General features: G+C 29.5%; 1 protein-coding gene across 1 annotated transcript; it reads left to right on the forward strand.

Moving 5' to 3' along the window:
* The first annotated feature begins 455 nt into the window (after positions 1-455).
* LOC121117769 (glucose transporter type 1) lies at positions 456-14,045 on the forward strand. Its single transcript, XM_040712261.2, has 2 exons — positions 456-711; positions 12,454-14,045. Exon 2 carries the CDS (start codon positions 12,461-12,463, stop codon positions 13,895-13,897), a length of 1,437 nt encoding a protein of 478 aa, XP_040568195.1. The 5' UTR covers positions 456-711; positions 12,454-12,460; the 3' UTR covers positions 13,898-14,045.
* The last annotated feature ends 410 nt before the right edge of the window (positions 14,046-14,455 follow it).

Here is a 14,455-nt window from a genome sequence, read left to right on the forward strand (position 1 = left end):
AATGACTCCGCTGTCGATTCTCAATACAACTCCAAGTCTAACAAGGACTTATACTTATAATTTCTGAACACTCCTTCATTGTAATATTGCTACGTGTTCAGGAGCACTTTCAAAATTAAATAATAATGATAACAGCTTTATAAAATTAAAATTCTGTTCAGGTTAAAACTACAAAAGTCTCTTTCTAGGACATATTTCTTACACCTCTACATGTTGTATTTCTTTCTATACAGTCTGACCCTTCAGGTAAATTCAAAATAATAAAATTATGTGAAAGAACCAGAAAGTTGCCACAAGGACACACGGACAAAAATAATATATTAGTTGAGGAAGAGATAAATAAATAAACAATATGTACACAGGATCATAAGAAATTATTTTTGTGTACATATGTAGTACTCATAGGTGCGGTCCCTCTTTTTGGACAAGAATTATGATAAAAAATGAAGAGCAGTCTACTATTCCTAGCTCATCTCATCCATCCCAGGAACGTACACAAACGCATACGGCATACTATTTACAATTTTTACTCTATGCTTCAACTCCACTACAAAAAAAATCCTCAGTACCTATAAAAACTCCTCTCAGTGAATGTGTATATGTGTCTACGTTATATAATGTCAGTGATAAAAGATTGAATAATAGTTTAAATAACTGCAATTACAATAATATACCTGCAGTCGGAGGAAGATCGAGTGATTATTAACTAAGGTAAGCATTGTTATTTATAACTATTGTTGGCTGCTGTATGATACAGGTAATAACATTATGTGTTGAGAGGAAAAGTTGAATTCCAATTGCGTGTAAAGGATAAAAATGTGCCTACCATTATTTAAGAGAACGTATTTTTAAATGTCACACCCTACAAACATATGTACATCAGGCTCCGCGCACCGTTTTTGAAAGTGGAGGGCCCAATAGCAGTAATAAAAAAAAGTGGCTTCTATCAGGGGTCTAAACAACCAAGTTTTATAACATTGAACACCCTTTTTTCTTTAATATTAAGGAAAGTAGTGAGGTATTGTATATCAAAATGGGATTAACAAATAAAAGGACTTACACTGTACTGCCTATCAAAAATCTATCACTCTAGGAGAAGCAATTTGTAGCCTAATCCATGCAATTTTGAAATTGTTTTTGGAGATGTTTGACATGGTATTACTGTCTGTATGAATAATCCCTTTTTTCTTCCTCTTTAAATGTGGCATTTTTCATCCTTCAAAACCTTCAACAAAGCTCGATAATAATAGGTGCTGATGATTTGGACCAGTGGTCGGGGAGCAGATGTAAATTACCCCAAATGAGGTAATTCAGAAATTTTGGGCATGCCAGTGAATGATTTAAGTGAGGGAAAAAAGTGTAACTAGTATTAAATGAAATAAATAAAAAAACATCATGCCACTAGTTTGGAAGTAAATTAATTAAAAAAGTTACCCGACCCCTCTTCTAGCTCTTTTTGAAGTAATCATTGAATATTATACAATATGCATCCCAGAATACTGATTTAATAACCCAGCCAAATGTTGCGTCTTCCAAACTTTTGATTCAGGTGAACAATGTTTTGAGGACTTTTTTAATGTTTTGTCGGTAACTTCATCTTTCGGACGTCCACTTTGTATGCGTTTTCACCGATCCATTGTTTCGTTTAAATTTAGCAAACTTTTTTTGACAGTTTATTCTGCTGGGGCAGAGTCCCAATGATGTTTATCAGTATTCGCCTCATAGTAATGCTTCATTAACAATAATAAAAAAAAAAAACAATTTTTTAACAAAAAATAAAGTAGCTTCACTCAGAATGCAATTGTCTTACAGCTGACAAACTTCTACACGTATTGTCTGAAAGTTGATAGAAACTAAAATTTAAAAAATTAATTCTATTGGCGCCATCTATATATCAGCCTACGAACCTTTCAGCTGACCTTAAAATGTATTAAAACTATGTTATTACATTGTTGTACAATCTTATTTCCATTCTGTTGATAAAAATTAACTATTATTATGGAAAGAATAAGATATTTCTTCAAATCATTCTACTTTTCTCGTCCATAATCGATAAAAAAAAATCATACAAATTTAGGCATTTCATAGGGATTTTGAGTGCATGTTACTTTTATTATATTAAATTATCACAGATCAACATATCAACATTGGCATCAAGTAGTATCCAATGCATGTGTTAAGTTAACCGTCCTCATTTGCCAGGAGTGTAAGTCGAAGTTAAATTGAGGATAAACAACGGTGAAATTCCTGCCCGTGCTAGATATGTAGTGGGTTTGTTTTTATTTCCTTTCTAGCTGCTTGCAGCTAATCCAATAAGAAGTCATGCCAATACACTTCTCTTCTCCCATGCATTATTCACATTGTCAGGCTTACAATGTCATTTTTGGTGTCATATTTTTAGAATACTGACAGGAAATATTTTATGCAACTCTAACGATATATGTACATAATATCAAATTGAATCTGGAATTAGTTGTTTAGTCACGTTGATATAATTTATATATTTTTTTTTGGATGATTTGAAAAATATAAATTTTGTAACATATGTAATGTTTATTTATAAGAATTCCATCAGCCGCTGCATAAAAAAACATTTTTATTTTAACATATAGGCATCAAACTAAAAATAATCTCAAATTAAAATTAAGAAATCTCAATTTTTTATTTATTTAATACATACAGACAGTTTATACTTCATATACATATTTCGTTTAATCAAAACTTAATTTTGAAGAAAATCATTCTACCTTGTTTTTGTGTTGACGGGCTATCTTAAATCATAATATATAATTCTAAAATGTAATAATTTATCCAAGTCAATTGGTAAGTCTCAGTTCAAAGTTCCTACCTCTGGGAATTTATGATTCCAAACTATATTATGTCAAATGGTCAAAAGTTATTTTCATATTTTTTTCGTTTTTATAAAACAAAAGTGATTCATAATTTTGTATTTACAAAAAGTGAAATCCCATTTTTTAAATAAGAAACCAAAACAAAACTTGCAATTTCGAAACTAGAAAAAAAGGTCTTCCTATGACCATCCCAGTAACCTTTATAACATTCTCACATAACTTCGTTGGTAGATATCTTCTTGTTCTTCAATGATATCGTTTTGATTTTTTTTAAATTGTAACAATAATATTTAATGTTGTGCATTTGGATGTTCATGTTGTATCCTAGTTTATGAAAGCCAGAGAAAAGCTCTTTCATAAAATATTGATTGAATTTTTTTTTCAAAAGACAACAATAAAAATATAATAATGACAGACAAAACCAAAAATTGGACAACACGTTCAGGAGAAATTACTCACTTGAACTCAATGTGCGTAGGTTTGATTCACTATCACTCCTGGAAAATAAAATTTATATGATTTAAATGGACTTCAAAGACAATTCCTATGTTGGATGGAGTAATTGTAATAATATGATGTTTACTTAAAGTTAATCTTTGCAACTCCATCTGATCAATTATAGGAAGATAAAAAGGTGTTGCTAAACTATTCTGTATTTAAGTACATGACTTGTCAATGTTACCTCTATACGTTATCTATAAAATTGTGAAAAAATCTTTATCACAACATTTTCCAATAACATGAAAGTTTACTATATACTCTTTTGTAACTGTCAATCTGTTTACTCATGTCCAATTAAGTGGCAAAAAGTCATTTTACTGCAAATCCAAGTCGAGTTTCAAGTCTTTGCTCACACGTTTTGGAATAGTTTACTCAAATCCAGTAAAATACTTTGACTATTTTCATCGAGACCAATTTGAGTCCTCAGATTTCTCAATTCCATAATTATAACATAGGGTTAAGAGTGTTTATGCTTTAATGAGTTCCGTATTTACTAGATTTAGAGTCCAAGTGGAGTCACGAGCCTAAACTATCGATAATAAGTCAAGTTGCAAGTCTTACATTATCGAATAGCAATTCTTCAAAATATGCACAAACTGCAAGTCTTTAGGCAAATTTTTACCTTTTCTATTTTTAAATTAACAGTTGGAGAGTTTGAGGTGTAATTGGCCAAATACTGATTAAAATGTCTTTTTGGAAGAGAGGTTGAGAGATGCACTAAACATCCTTATCATTAGCTTAATAGAAAAAAAAACTAATTTGATATTATAAATTCTACTGGATTTATTTTGCCTAATTTGATTATAGAAATGTAAAATAGATCAAAAAAATTATATTGATTTATTTTTATTATTAGATTTTATCTGTTTGTATTTCTTATTAATTTAAAATTTTATGGTTGCATCGATAAATAATCATGCAAGTATATATAGCCAATTAATTAGTTCTTAGTCATTTATTCTAGTGAAAGAATAAAATAATTGTTTCCACTTTAATTCACTAAAATAGCTAAAGTTATTTATTGTCCTTGACACTTATAAGAAAAACATTCTGGCGAAATGCTTAAAAAAGTCCCCTGACCAAAGAAAATCCTAGTCAAGCCCCTGTGTCCGAATAAAATATCCTGTAGACTCCCTTAATGACGTCACAATCCTATATTTTGGAAACTGTACTTGAAAATACATTCCAGAGCCGATATAATTTACTGAATGGTAAACTCTCTAAATATATTCAAAATAGCCAATCATTAATTAATAAGACGTGTCAAACCAAAAGGATAAAGTTTTACAACTCTTCCCAGGTTCCTGTAAATTTTAGAATATTCTATTTTGAGTGTAACTTGTTAATGCATTTATATCAATGTCTTCTTTATTGTGTATGTCTCCGATTCTATTATATAATTTCATTCAAATTCATTACGTTTTGCAAAAGTAAGACAAGAAGCTATATTATTCAACTTTCCCTTAATTTAATTATGGAAACTATATAAAATTAAGAACTGAAATGGATGATAATTTTTGATTTTTAAGGTACTTCTATGAAAATACCCATTGAAAAAGAGTTTTATCTTTGTCTTAAAATTTATTTTAGGGTTGTATTGATTCCATCTAATTCGTCCTACTTATTGGTTCGTAAATTTTTTCCAAATTTTAAACGTTCACTGTAAAACATTCTTTACCTAATATTATACAAGGTTCGAAAAAAAATAATTTCCTTTTTTATAATTTGTGGCATCAGGCTGTAAAAGTAGTAGCTGGGTGGGCGTGGTTTCATTCTAGAAGCAAGTTTATAAAGTTGTCTTGGAAATACAATCTGTATTTAACATACGTTGGAGTAGTGAAGAAAGTGCGTTTGTGTAGAAAAAAAAATTCCAAAAAAGGTTTGTGAAGATGGCAGCACTTGCGAATAAAAGCTCGTCACATCTGTCTAGCATCTATGGACAGTTACTCACCAAAGTTTCAGCCATTTTGGATTTCGCCAATGTTATGCAACAGTCGTTTGAGTGAGTTGATGTGAGTGTTTGTAATTTTTTTTCTCAAAATATTCTCCTTGTAACTTTAACGAATTTCTTCCCAGGAAGTTACAGACGGGACGAATAAGAGAGAATGGAGCATGATTTCATCAGATTTTAATAAAATAAAATTAATCAATTATTGTTATATTTGTTTATATGTTATAACAAAAATAGTAACGTAATTCAAAAAGTAGGCAGATCATAATAATACATAACTCTTTGGTATACAAAAGCTGACCTATCCTTGAGTCGTCACTTTATTTATTATTATTTTTGCTTGTTTTTTAACTGCTACATTTATTGTATTTCGCAACTTTTCTTCCAAAAAGAAAAAGGGACCCAAAATCTGTCGGTAGCTAACAAATTCTGGGACAATTCTTGCTAACTATGAAATTATTATTCAATAGTTCATTAGAATCGTTCATAGCTTAATAATAACCAATCACTGTTCAAAACACTGATACAAAGAAAATAAATAGAAATACCTAAACCATACAACAAATTACAGTTTAATTTTTAAAATGTTTATGGTTTTTTGCCCTCTCCTTTGATTTCCGTTTTTCTATTCAAGCATTTTTGTCCATTTCACAATGTGGGGTTATTCAAAGCTATACACCAAGTGTCCATGTGCGCCTCTTAGTTTCAGTCCATTCCTTGATTACGATTTACAAATTTTTTCTATCTAAGTTTTTGCGTATTATGATACCCAAGATGACGTCACTTTAAAATTTGTCCCCGTGACGTAATTCCATTTTATCTTTCTTTGACAGAGTTCACTATGTTAATTCAGTTAAAGGGGGCAATTCATAGAGATTACGTAGATAATAAATGAGTAATAGTTAAGCATTCTAAATATCCCTGGAGGAGAAAAATTTGTCGTATACCAAACTATGTTTGGTCAAATATTGATCATATGGTCTTCGTTTGTCAAATGGCTTATAGCTTAGTTTGAAGCAATTTTTTTGTCTTCTTTTGTCCTATTTCATCTCTCTTGTGTAGTATGTTGTCTTCAATACTTTTTTGTCAAGAAGAGAAAAATTGTAATTGTGAGTTGTTTTTTTAACTGAAAGACAATCTTCATTTTTTTTTCGATAAATGTAAGATATTAATTTCGTAAGCATTTTTTTCAAATTATTCTTGTTCTGTTATATTTCATATCTTCTGGGGTTCGTCTCGGTTTGTTACATTTCGTCATATCTTTGACACATTTCGACTCGTCCTTATTTCGTAAATGATAGAAAACTTTTCTGTTAACCAGACGAATCATTTTAAAAAATTGGTTGAGTCGACATCCTTATATCCTAAATATGTTATTATTACGGCTTTTTAATATTGGGTTGTCCTACATTAATGGGAAGATGTCCATTTGTGATTTTATACAATAAAAGTGAACTTTTATATTTTAGTTGATATGTATTTTTGATCTTCTTTATTAAATACAAAACAAAAATAACGTTTTTAATTATAGTGATGATTAATCAAATATAAAGGGATTGAAAAAGTTGTTGTATATTAAACCTTATTAAATCCCAATGATAAATGTCATGCATTGTCATGGTTAATGTAGGAAGTATTGCTTTTAAGCCAGTATTTTTTATATATACTTTTAATATAATTCACTTTTTTCCTTGTGTATGCATGTTGGGGGCGGGAAAGTTGCAACAGTCATCTATTTTTTGTATATTAAAAGTGCTACACCCATAAATTTTACATCACAATTGTATAATTTAAGTTGATTATTGTGGCAAAAAATCAAATAAATTTGATTGTTATCCTTTCATTTAACAGTTTTTGAAGGACAAAAGGAGTTTTTAGAAAAACAATATTTATGTAACAGTGTAATTAGTTTGTCATTGTTTTTCGTGCAACGGATATTGTTTGAATGATTGATTATTGGCTATCAGTTAACTCTATCAAAAATCAAAATTCACTTTGCGAAGAGAAATTTGAGATATTGTAATGGTCAGTAAAAAGGCGTGTAAAAAGCACATACTTTCAACTTTACAAAAAGGTAACTCGAGTTATAAGCATCATCCATACATTTTATAAATGGTTTTAGAAATTTTTTGAAATTAGGTTCTTGAATATATTAACATAATTTATCCTTATTTCAACACCAAGAGCCTTAAAAAAGCTTTGAATATTAAAAATAACAAAAAAGTTATGCCCATTTTCTGAATGCCATGAGGCTAGCAAAAAAAAAAAAGGATGTTTTTGGAATCAGAGAATCAAACTCTACTAAGTTGAAAATATTAAGTTTTGAACAATTTTTGCTGTTGAACAATTTTATTAATAAATTTAAACAATAAATTATTGGTACTTATTAATAAATCACATATGTCCACTATGTTAAAATTTGTGCAATTCTAAATATAAAAAACCAACTCTAACTAATTGAGCTAGAAAAAAAGAGAGTTATAATTTTTAATCAATGAAATGATAAGTAATGAGTTTTTATAAAGCTTATATTTATTGCTATATTTGTATAAAGTTATAAGTTATATAGACAAATCATGAGCAAATAATAATAATTTATAAAATTTTGAAAGGATAAAAGGCGTAAAAATTAATATGCAAGTTTTTAAACTATATTTAGACACAGAAATAATAATGAGCATAATTAACAGAAAGATACGCCATGTTAGATGTAGTTTTTATAAAAAAACATAGATTTAAGGTATTTTAACATTAAAATAATTTGAACAAAAATTTAAATATGGTATAAAATCTCAATATCTCATATACATATGTATTTGAGTCAATTATAGGCTTTTTATTGAAGTTTTTTTTTTTTGGGGGGAAGTTAAGATAAATAGTTCTAGTTTATAGACATTATTTGATATTAAAGACTTCTATTGATCCCAATTTGGGATTTCAAATAATATCTATCAAATTTGTATTGAAACGATCAATAAATTACTACTTTAAATGATTTTTTTAGCCTTCAATAATAATGATAATTTATAGATAAAATTAATCATGTTTCTTCAAGAAATACAAATTTAATCACAAAAACTATAATTCTATCTTGCTTTTGTGTTTATGTGCCACATTTACCTCAAAAGTTTGTAGAAAACATCCTCAAACACACTGACTTTAAAATAAATAAAGAAAAAGACTTATTTTTTTTTGCAAAGGAGCCAATGTTTTTTTTTGTCGTACAACACTTGGTTGTTATTCCCTCCTTCCAAAATGGCCAACTTCTGTACTAATTACGTTATTTGAAAATACTATTTCGAATTTTTGTGTTCTTAAAAAAATATATGAAAAAAAATCGCGCTCTATTTCACATAATAAGGAATTTAAGATAAGATTAATGACTTCGTTAAGAGATATAGTGAAACTTTTTATTAACGTCAGATAAAAACCTTGGGACAAAAATCTGCCGTTGTTAGTATTACCCATGTGAATCTTGTAAGATTGCAGTTTTGAATTCAGGAATATTTTCTTAATCCCTATGAAATCTCCTTCTTCCTTCTTCAGGGGAAGGTAAATCATCTTTAAAACATAGTCCACTTTTTCATAAAACATTCATTTTAAATTTTAATATAAAATATCTTTATACATTTTTTATTATATGAATAAGTCAGTTAAATGAGCCTTACTAAAATATTTTTTTTAAATTTATCGATTCACTAATGGAACAACCTGTCATTTCTCTGATTTGTTAGGCGTTGAATAACATAAAAACTTTGCTCTTAGTATTGCTATAGGTTTTGAATGAGCAATCTCACACACAATCCAACAAATAAACTTTTATATATGAATATAGATTTTATACATGATCATAATAATAATAACACGATTTTTCTATTAAAATGTCCCCAGATTGAAAATTCTGAATTTAAAAGACACTTCTTGATCCTTTTATTCCTAATTTAGCCTCTAAAAAAACCATTCAGTTTTTTTTTAATCAAAGGATCACATTCTACAAACATTAGTTTCCTCCACTTTTTATCTTGGGAGACCAAAAATTGTGATTTCATCGGAAAGTGTAATTAATGAATAAAGTTGAAATAGATAGTTAAAACATTGATTAAACTATTGTTTTAATTCAATTCTCTTTAATTTCATAACCATTCTACAAATAAAAAGGTAGAAAAAATAGCCCTGGTTTGTCAAAATAAGAGAAAATAAAAAGGGAGCGTATATTTCATGTATAAAGTATTGCTTGCCTTATTTCGCAATATATATTTTATACAAGTCTCACTTAAATGAGCTCGCAAAAAAAGAAAATCAACAATGTGACTTAATGTATTAACGGATGTAAACTTGTTGTAAAACAATTTGCATATGTTGACATACAATAAATATGAAAGAAACGAACATGTAAATGATTAGTTAACATTGCAGTTCTGTAATTATATATTTGTGCAATAGTGTTAAAAATTAATTTTAAATTCGAGTATTTCTTGAAATCAGAAAAAAACTCGACTTAACTCAAGTTGACAATTTTAAACCGAAATTTCCAAAATATCCAGCTGCTCAAAAAACTACAAAAGCTTCTTTGTGATTAAAAAAAGAGTTGATGTACAATTAAAAAGGAGAAACTCCATTACATAATGTGGATAAATTTTGAAAACCCCAAAGTACGTTCGAACTTGAACATTTTGACTCAAATGGGACAGAAACGAAAATAACTACGACTATAGTTTCTTCTTCTTTAGTGTATAACTTGAGGGCAATTGCATTTGTTGTTCATTTGGTAGTAGAACATTGTAATTCCCTCCCCCGTCCTATATGGGTCAAAAATATAATAGAAAAATTATCTATACTTCCAACTCCATCTTGGGAAGATATCAAATGTAACCGGTGTCGTCAGATGTGATAAATTCCTTAGAATCCTTCAAAATCTGATACACGGTTGATTCCTCCAAGGATCCTATGGAGTCTCTCTGAGACCGAAGTGCTCAAACTCATCCTCTTAGAGGAATCATCAGCCTTATTATCAATTTGACTCTAGATATGATAAAGTGCATCACACTTCGATAGCTCATAATGTTCTTATAAAAGTATGTTTAAAAAAAATCGAAAAATGCGAAGGCAACACTGGCAATTTTGAAGATGTTGAGGACAAGAGCAGCTTAGCTGTGATGACACTTCATGATATGACTACAATCAATTATTAGAAGAAGGAAATACACATAAGTCCCACTCTATCTCTAGTAAGAACATGGGCGCGAATTGCTCTGATTTATATCCTCAATTCTATTCTGGTTTAGACAAGCACTTACCTTTATAATAATATTTGTATGTAACATAATCTGTCGATATGTTTTAAAAAAGAAAATGGAAAGTAATCGTGACAATTCGTATATTTTTTATGAGGAAATGAGCTTAGCTGTCATGACGTGTTATTTAATTAGCTTCAAACAGCTATGTGAGGAAGAAAATAAAGTTAAAAAAAAAAAAGATCTTAGAGGCCAATTAATCTTAATCCTATGCTTCTCTTCATATGTAATTAAATAAAACCCGATGGGAAGATAAGAAAAAATCCAATACCAATTCTTTTTTTTTTAAATTCATTCTCGAGTATAATAATTATATGAGTTTAAATTAACGAGAAAATATGATAATGAGGATGCATTCATTTTGCCCCCTAATAAGTAATGGAATAAATAACTTTTTATGTACAATATAGGGACAAAGGTATGTCCGATAGTAATTCATTTGAAAATGTCAATATTAAGCATCAATAAATTATGTGATCGTGATAACTTCTTATGAAAACTCTCTAACACAAGTATATTGTTTAATGATTTAACTGTTGGAAACAAACAAAATTATAAATTATATTATTCATAATTCATATTTCTAAGAATTTGTAATTTTCTTATAAATTTATTTTAAGGTCAAGCTAATTACTTAACCCTTCATTACTATCCTATCGTCACAGGTAAAGTTATAAAAATATAATCTACCAATTTAAAAAGAAATCAAAATTAACATTGTAACTCTGACAACTTGAAGAATGTTAGGGAGGAGAGCAGCTTAGCTGTCGTGACATTTTTTATATTTCTCCTCAAACAGCCATGAGGAAAAAAAAGTTGCACTAATCCCATGCTGTATTTATCAAGAACTTCTATAGATTACTTAGATATTGTCTCAATTCTACTCTGAGTCCACCAACACCTATAACACGAGATTAGAAAATAAGCGCATTCTGCTTGTAAAAATTAACTACTCCTTTCAACTTGAACGATCTACGTGTACAATTTATAACTTATAGTAACGAATTGTGAAATTGTATCCTCGCTACGAAATATGATGATGGAAAAACAATAAAATAAACTATTTTCATCTTAATTCATAATATTGGATAGAGGTTAGATATTTTTTTTATAAACCCAAAATTCTTGGTATGATATATTGAACTTTAGACTCAGCTCAATGGAGCTACTCGAAATTGTAGAGAACTATAGCGGATAGTCTTAAGCGAAGAATACGTTATTGGAGTAGGAGGAGATAGATATCTACTCACTCAATCATAATTCCCAATTAAGTTTCCACTAAGGATTAGAGAATAATGAGAGTTTTAACTGTATATTTCTATTTGCTATTTATTACCAGATTTTCAACATCGTTTTAAAATTTTAGATGTTTACTTAATTAGGGTTACAAGTCTAACCTTTACATGTGTTAGGAATTAATATTCTTTAAATATAATAATGGTATTTTACATATTTTATCTTTGAAATCATGGCCACTCTATGACAAGTCGATTATTCTTTTCAAAATTTACTCTAATTAAGAATAAGAAGTTAATTTCTATGTAAATACAATCGTATATGTATTCAAGTATATCATTAATATTTTAAATTAACATATTTTTAACTCAAGACATAATACAATAGTTTTTATTAGTTAGTTTGAAGTAAAAAAACAAAAACATATTGTATTGTTTTGCTTATAAACTTTAAATTCTAAATTTGAAAGACTTAATATACAACTACATTGATTTTATATAGTATTGTATATGCATAGTTGATAGTAAAATTCCCAAATTAATTAATAAATTATATATATATGGATTTACTATGATGTGCAAAATTTATTTATTATTATTAATTTTTTTTTTCATTTCAGCTTCAGTATGGATAAAAATAATCGTTCTTTATTTTTGGTCATTTTCACGGCTGTTCTGGGTATGTTTCAATTTGGATGGAATACCGGTGTATTCAATGTGCCCGAAAAATATATTGAACATTTCATTTCCACGGTGGAAAATGGGAACACATCAACTTTATTTATTGTAGCCAACGCAGCTTTCATTTTAGGTGGAATGATTGGTGGACTCGGAGCAGGGACCGTTGCAGAAAAAGTTGGACGACAAAAAGGACTGCTATTTAATCAAATTTTAGTTTTTTTGGGCGTTGTACTTATGTCCATAAGCAAAGATATCAGTAGTTATCCCTCTTTAGTAATCGGGAGACTTTTCATGGGGGGTGCTTGTGGATTGTTTACAGGTTTAGTTCCTCTCTATGTGAATGAAGTAGCTCCAATTAATCTAAGAGGTGGGTTAGGAACAGTCAATCAATTGGCTGTTACATGCGGGTTACTACTCGCTCAAATCCTGGGACAAAAAGAAATATTAGGTGGTTCATCATGGCCAATTCTTCTCTCTCTGTCCATCATTCCCGCCATTATTCAATCCATTTTACTCCCTTTCTGTCCTGAGTCACCAAGGTATATGGCAATTACTAAGAACGATAAAGAAAGATCACTAAAAGCACTTCGGAAGCTGAGAGGAACTCATGACGTGGAAGATGAATATAATTCAATAGTCTCAGAAGGAAGTAACTCAGATTCTTTGTCAATCAAGCAAGTCATCACTGCTTCAGAATTGAGAAAACCTCTAACCATTGCCATTTTAATGCATTTATCTCAACAAATCACCGGAATAGTTGGAATATTTTTTTACTCATCTAAAATCTTTAGAAGAGCTGGAATTTCCGAAGAATCTTCATCATATGCAACTGTGGGTGTTGGCTCCGTTATGGTTGTTATGACCCTCATTACAATTCCACTCATGGATAAGAGTGGGCGAAGACCCCTACATTTGATTGGCATGGCGGGCATGACGGTTGCTTGTGTACTAACTACAATTGCTTTTTTTGTTGCTGGGGACACAACAACTATCTCTGGGGGAGCTACAGCCTTTTTAATTATTTCTACACTGACTTTTGTTGTCTTTTTTGCCCTTGGACCCGGTTCCATCCCTTGGCTTATTACAGGAGAATTATTTGCGACAGAATCTCGTCCTGCTGCATCCTCGATCGCAACAACTGTCAATTGGACTGCAAGTCTCATCGTCACATTAGTATTTCCTATTATTCCAGCAAAAAAACTTACTTTTGTTCCTTTTGGAATAATTCTGGTGATATTATTTATTCCCTTGTATATTCTACTCCCTGAGACGAAAAATAGAACAATTGAAGAAATTCTTGTGTTACTTAACAAGAACAGGAAACCTAAAGAAAGTGGCGGGACACATACAAGCGCTTACGCTCAGGACATACAAGATATTTAATTTGAAAGTAAATTTTTCATTTACATTTTTATAAATACATGAATGTTAGGTATCTTTTTTTTTGTATATCTATAAATTCATTTTACATATTATTATTATATTGTTTGTCATGACGTTTTTTTAATAAACTTTTACCAACAATAAAAAACAACTACAAGTAGAACAATTAAATTATATTACCAATTACAAATATATTTAAATTTTTGTCCATCTGCTTCCACAGACACTTCTACATAGCTTCTCAAAAATCTGCAAGTCCTGACGACCTCTGCAGAAAACAACTTTAAAATTTACTTGTTAATTACGGACTTCAAAGGTTTGATATTTCAATAAAGATTGGTACTGTAAGCCTTATATTCAATCCGGCCCACAAATACAAGTAACATGTATTTAGATTTCGTCAGATTGGGTACCTTAAATTGGGTTAATAAAACGTGGATTACGAATCATGTCCTTCTATGGCTTATTTTCGGCTCCTGCGACCTTTCTTTTAAGTCGAAAGCCTTACAAACATCATAAACTGTGCTTTTGTGATGTTTTAGGAGTTTGGTAATTTCT

The sequence above is a fragment of the Lepeophtheirus salmonis genome, chromosome 5 (assembly GCF_016086655.4).
Source record: "Lepeophtheirus salmonis chromosome 5, UVic_Lsal_1.4, whole genome shotgun sequence".
In the NCBI taxonomy this organism is placed as follows: domain Eukaryota; kingdom Metazoa; phylum Arthropoda; class Copepoda; order Siphonostomatoida; family Caligidae; genus Lepeophtheirus; species Lepeophtheirus salmonis.

What these genes read in the sequence shown, in the direction of transcription:
- LOC121117769 (XM_040712261.2), top strand. Translation starts at nt 12,461, where the DNA reads ATGGATAAAAATAATCGTTCTTTATTTTTGGTCATTTTCACGGCTGTT.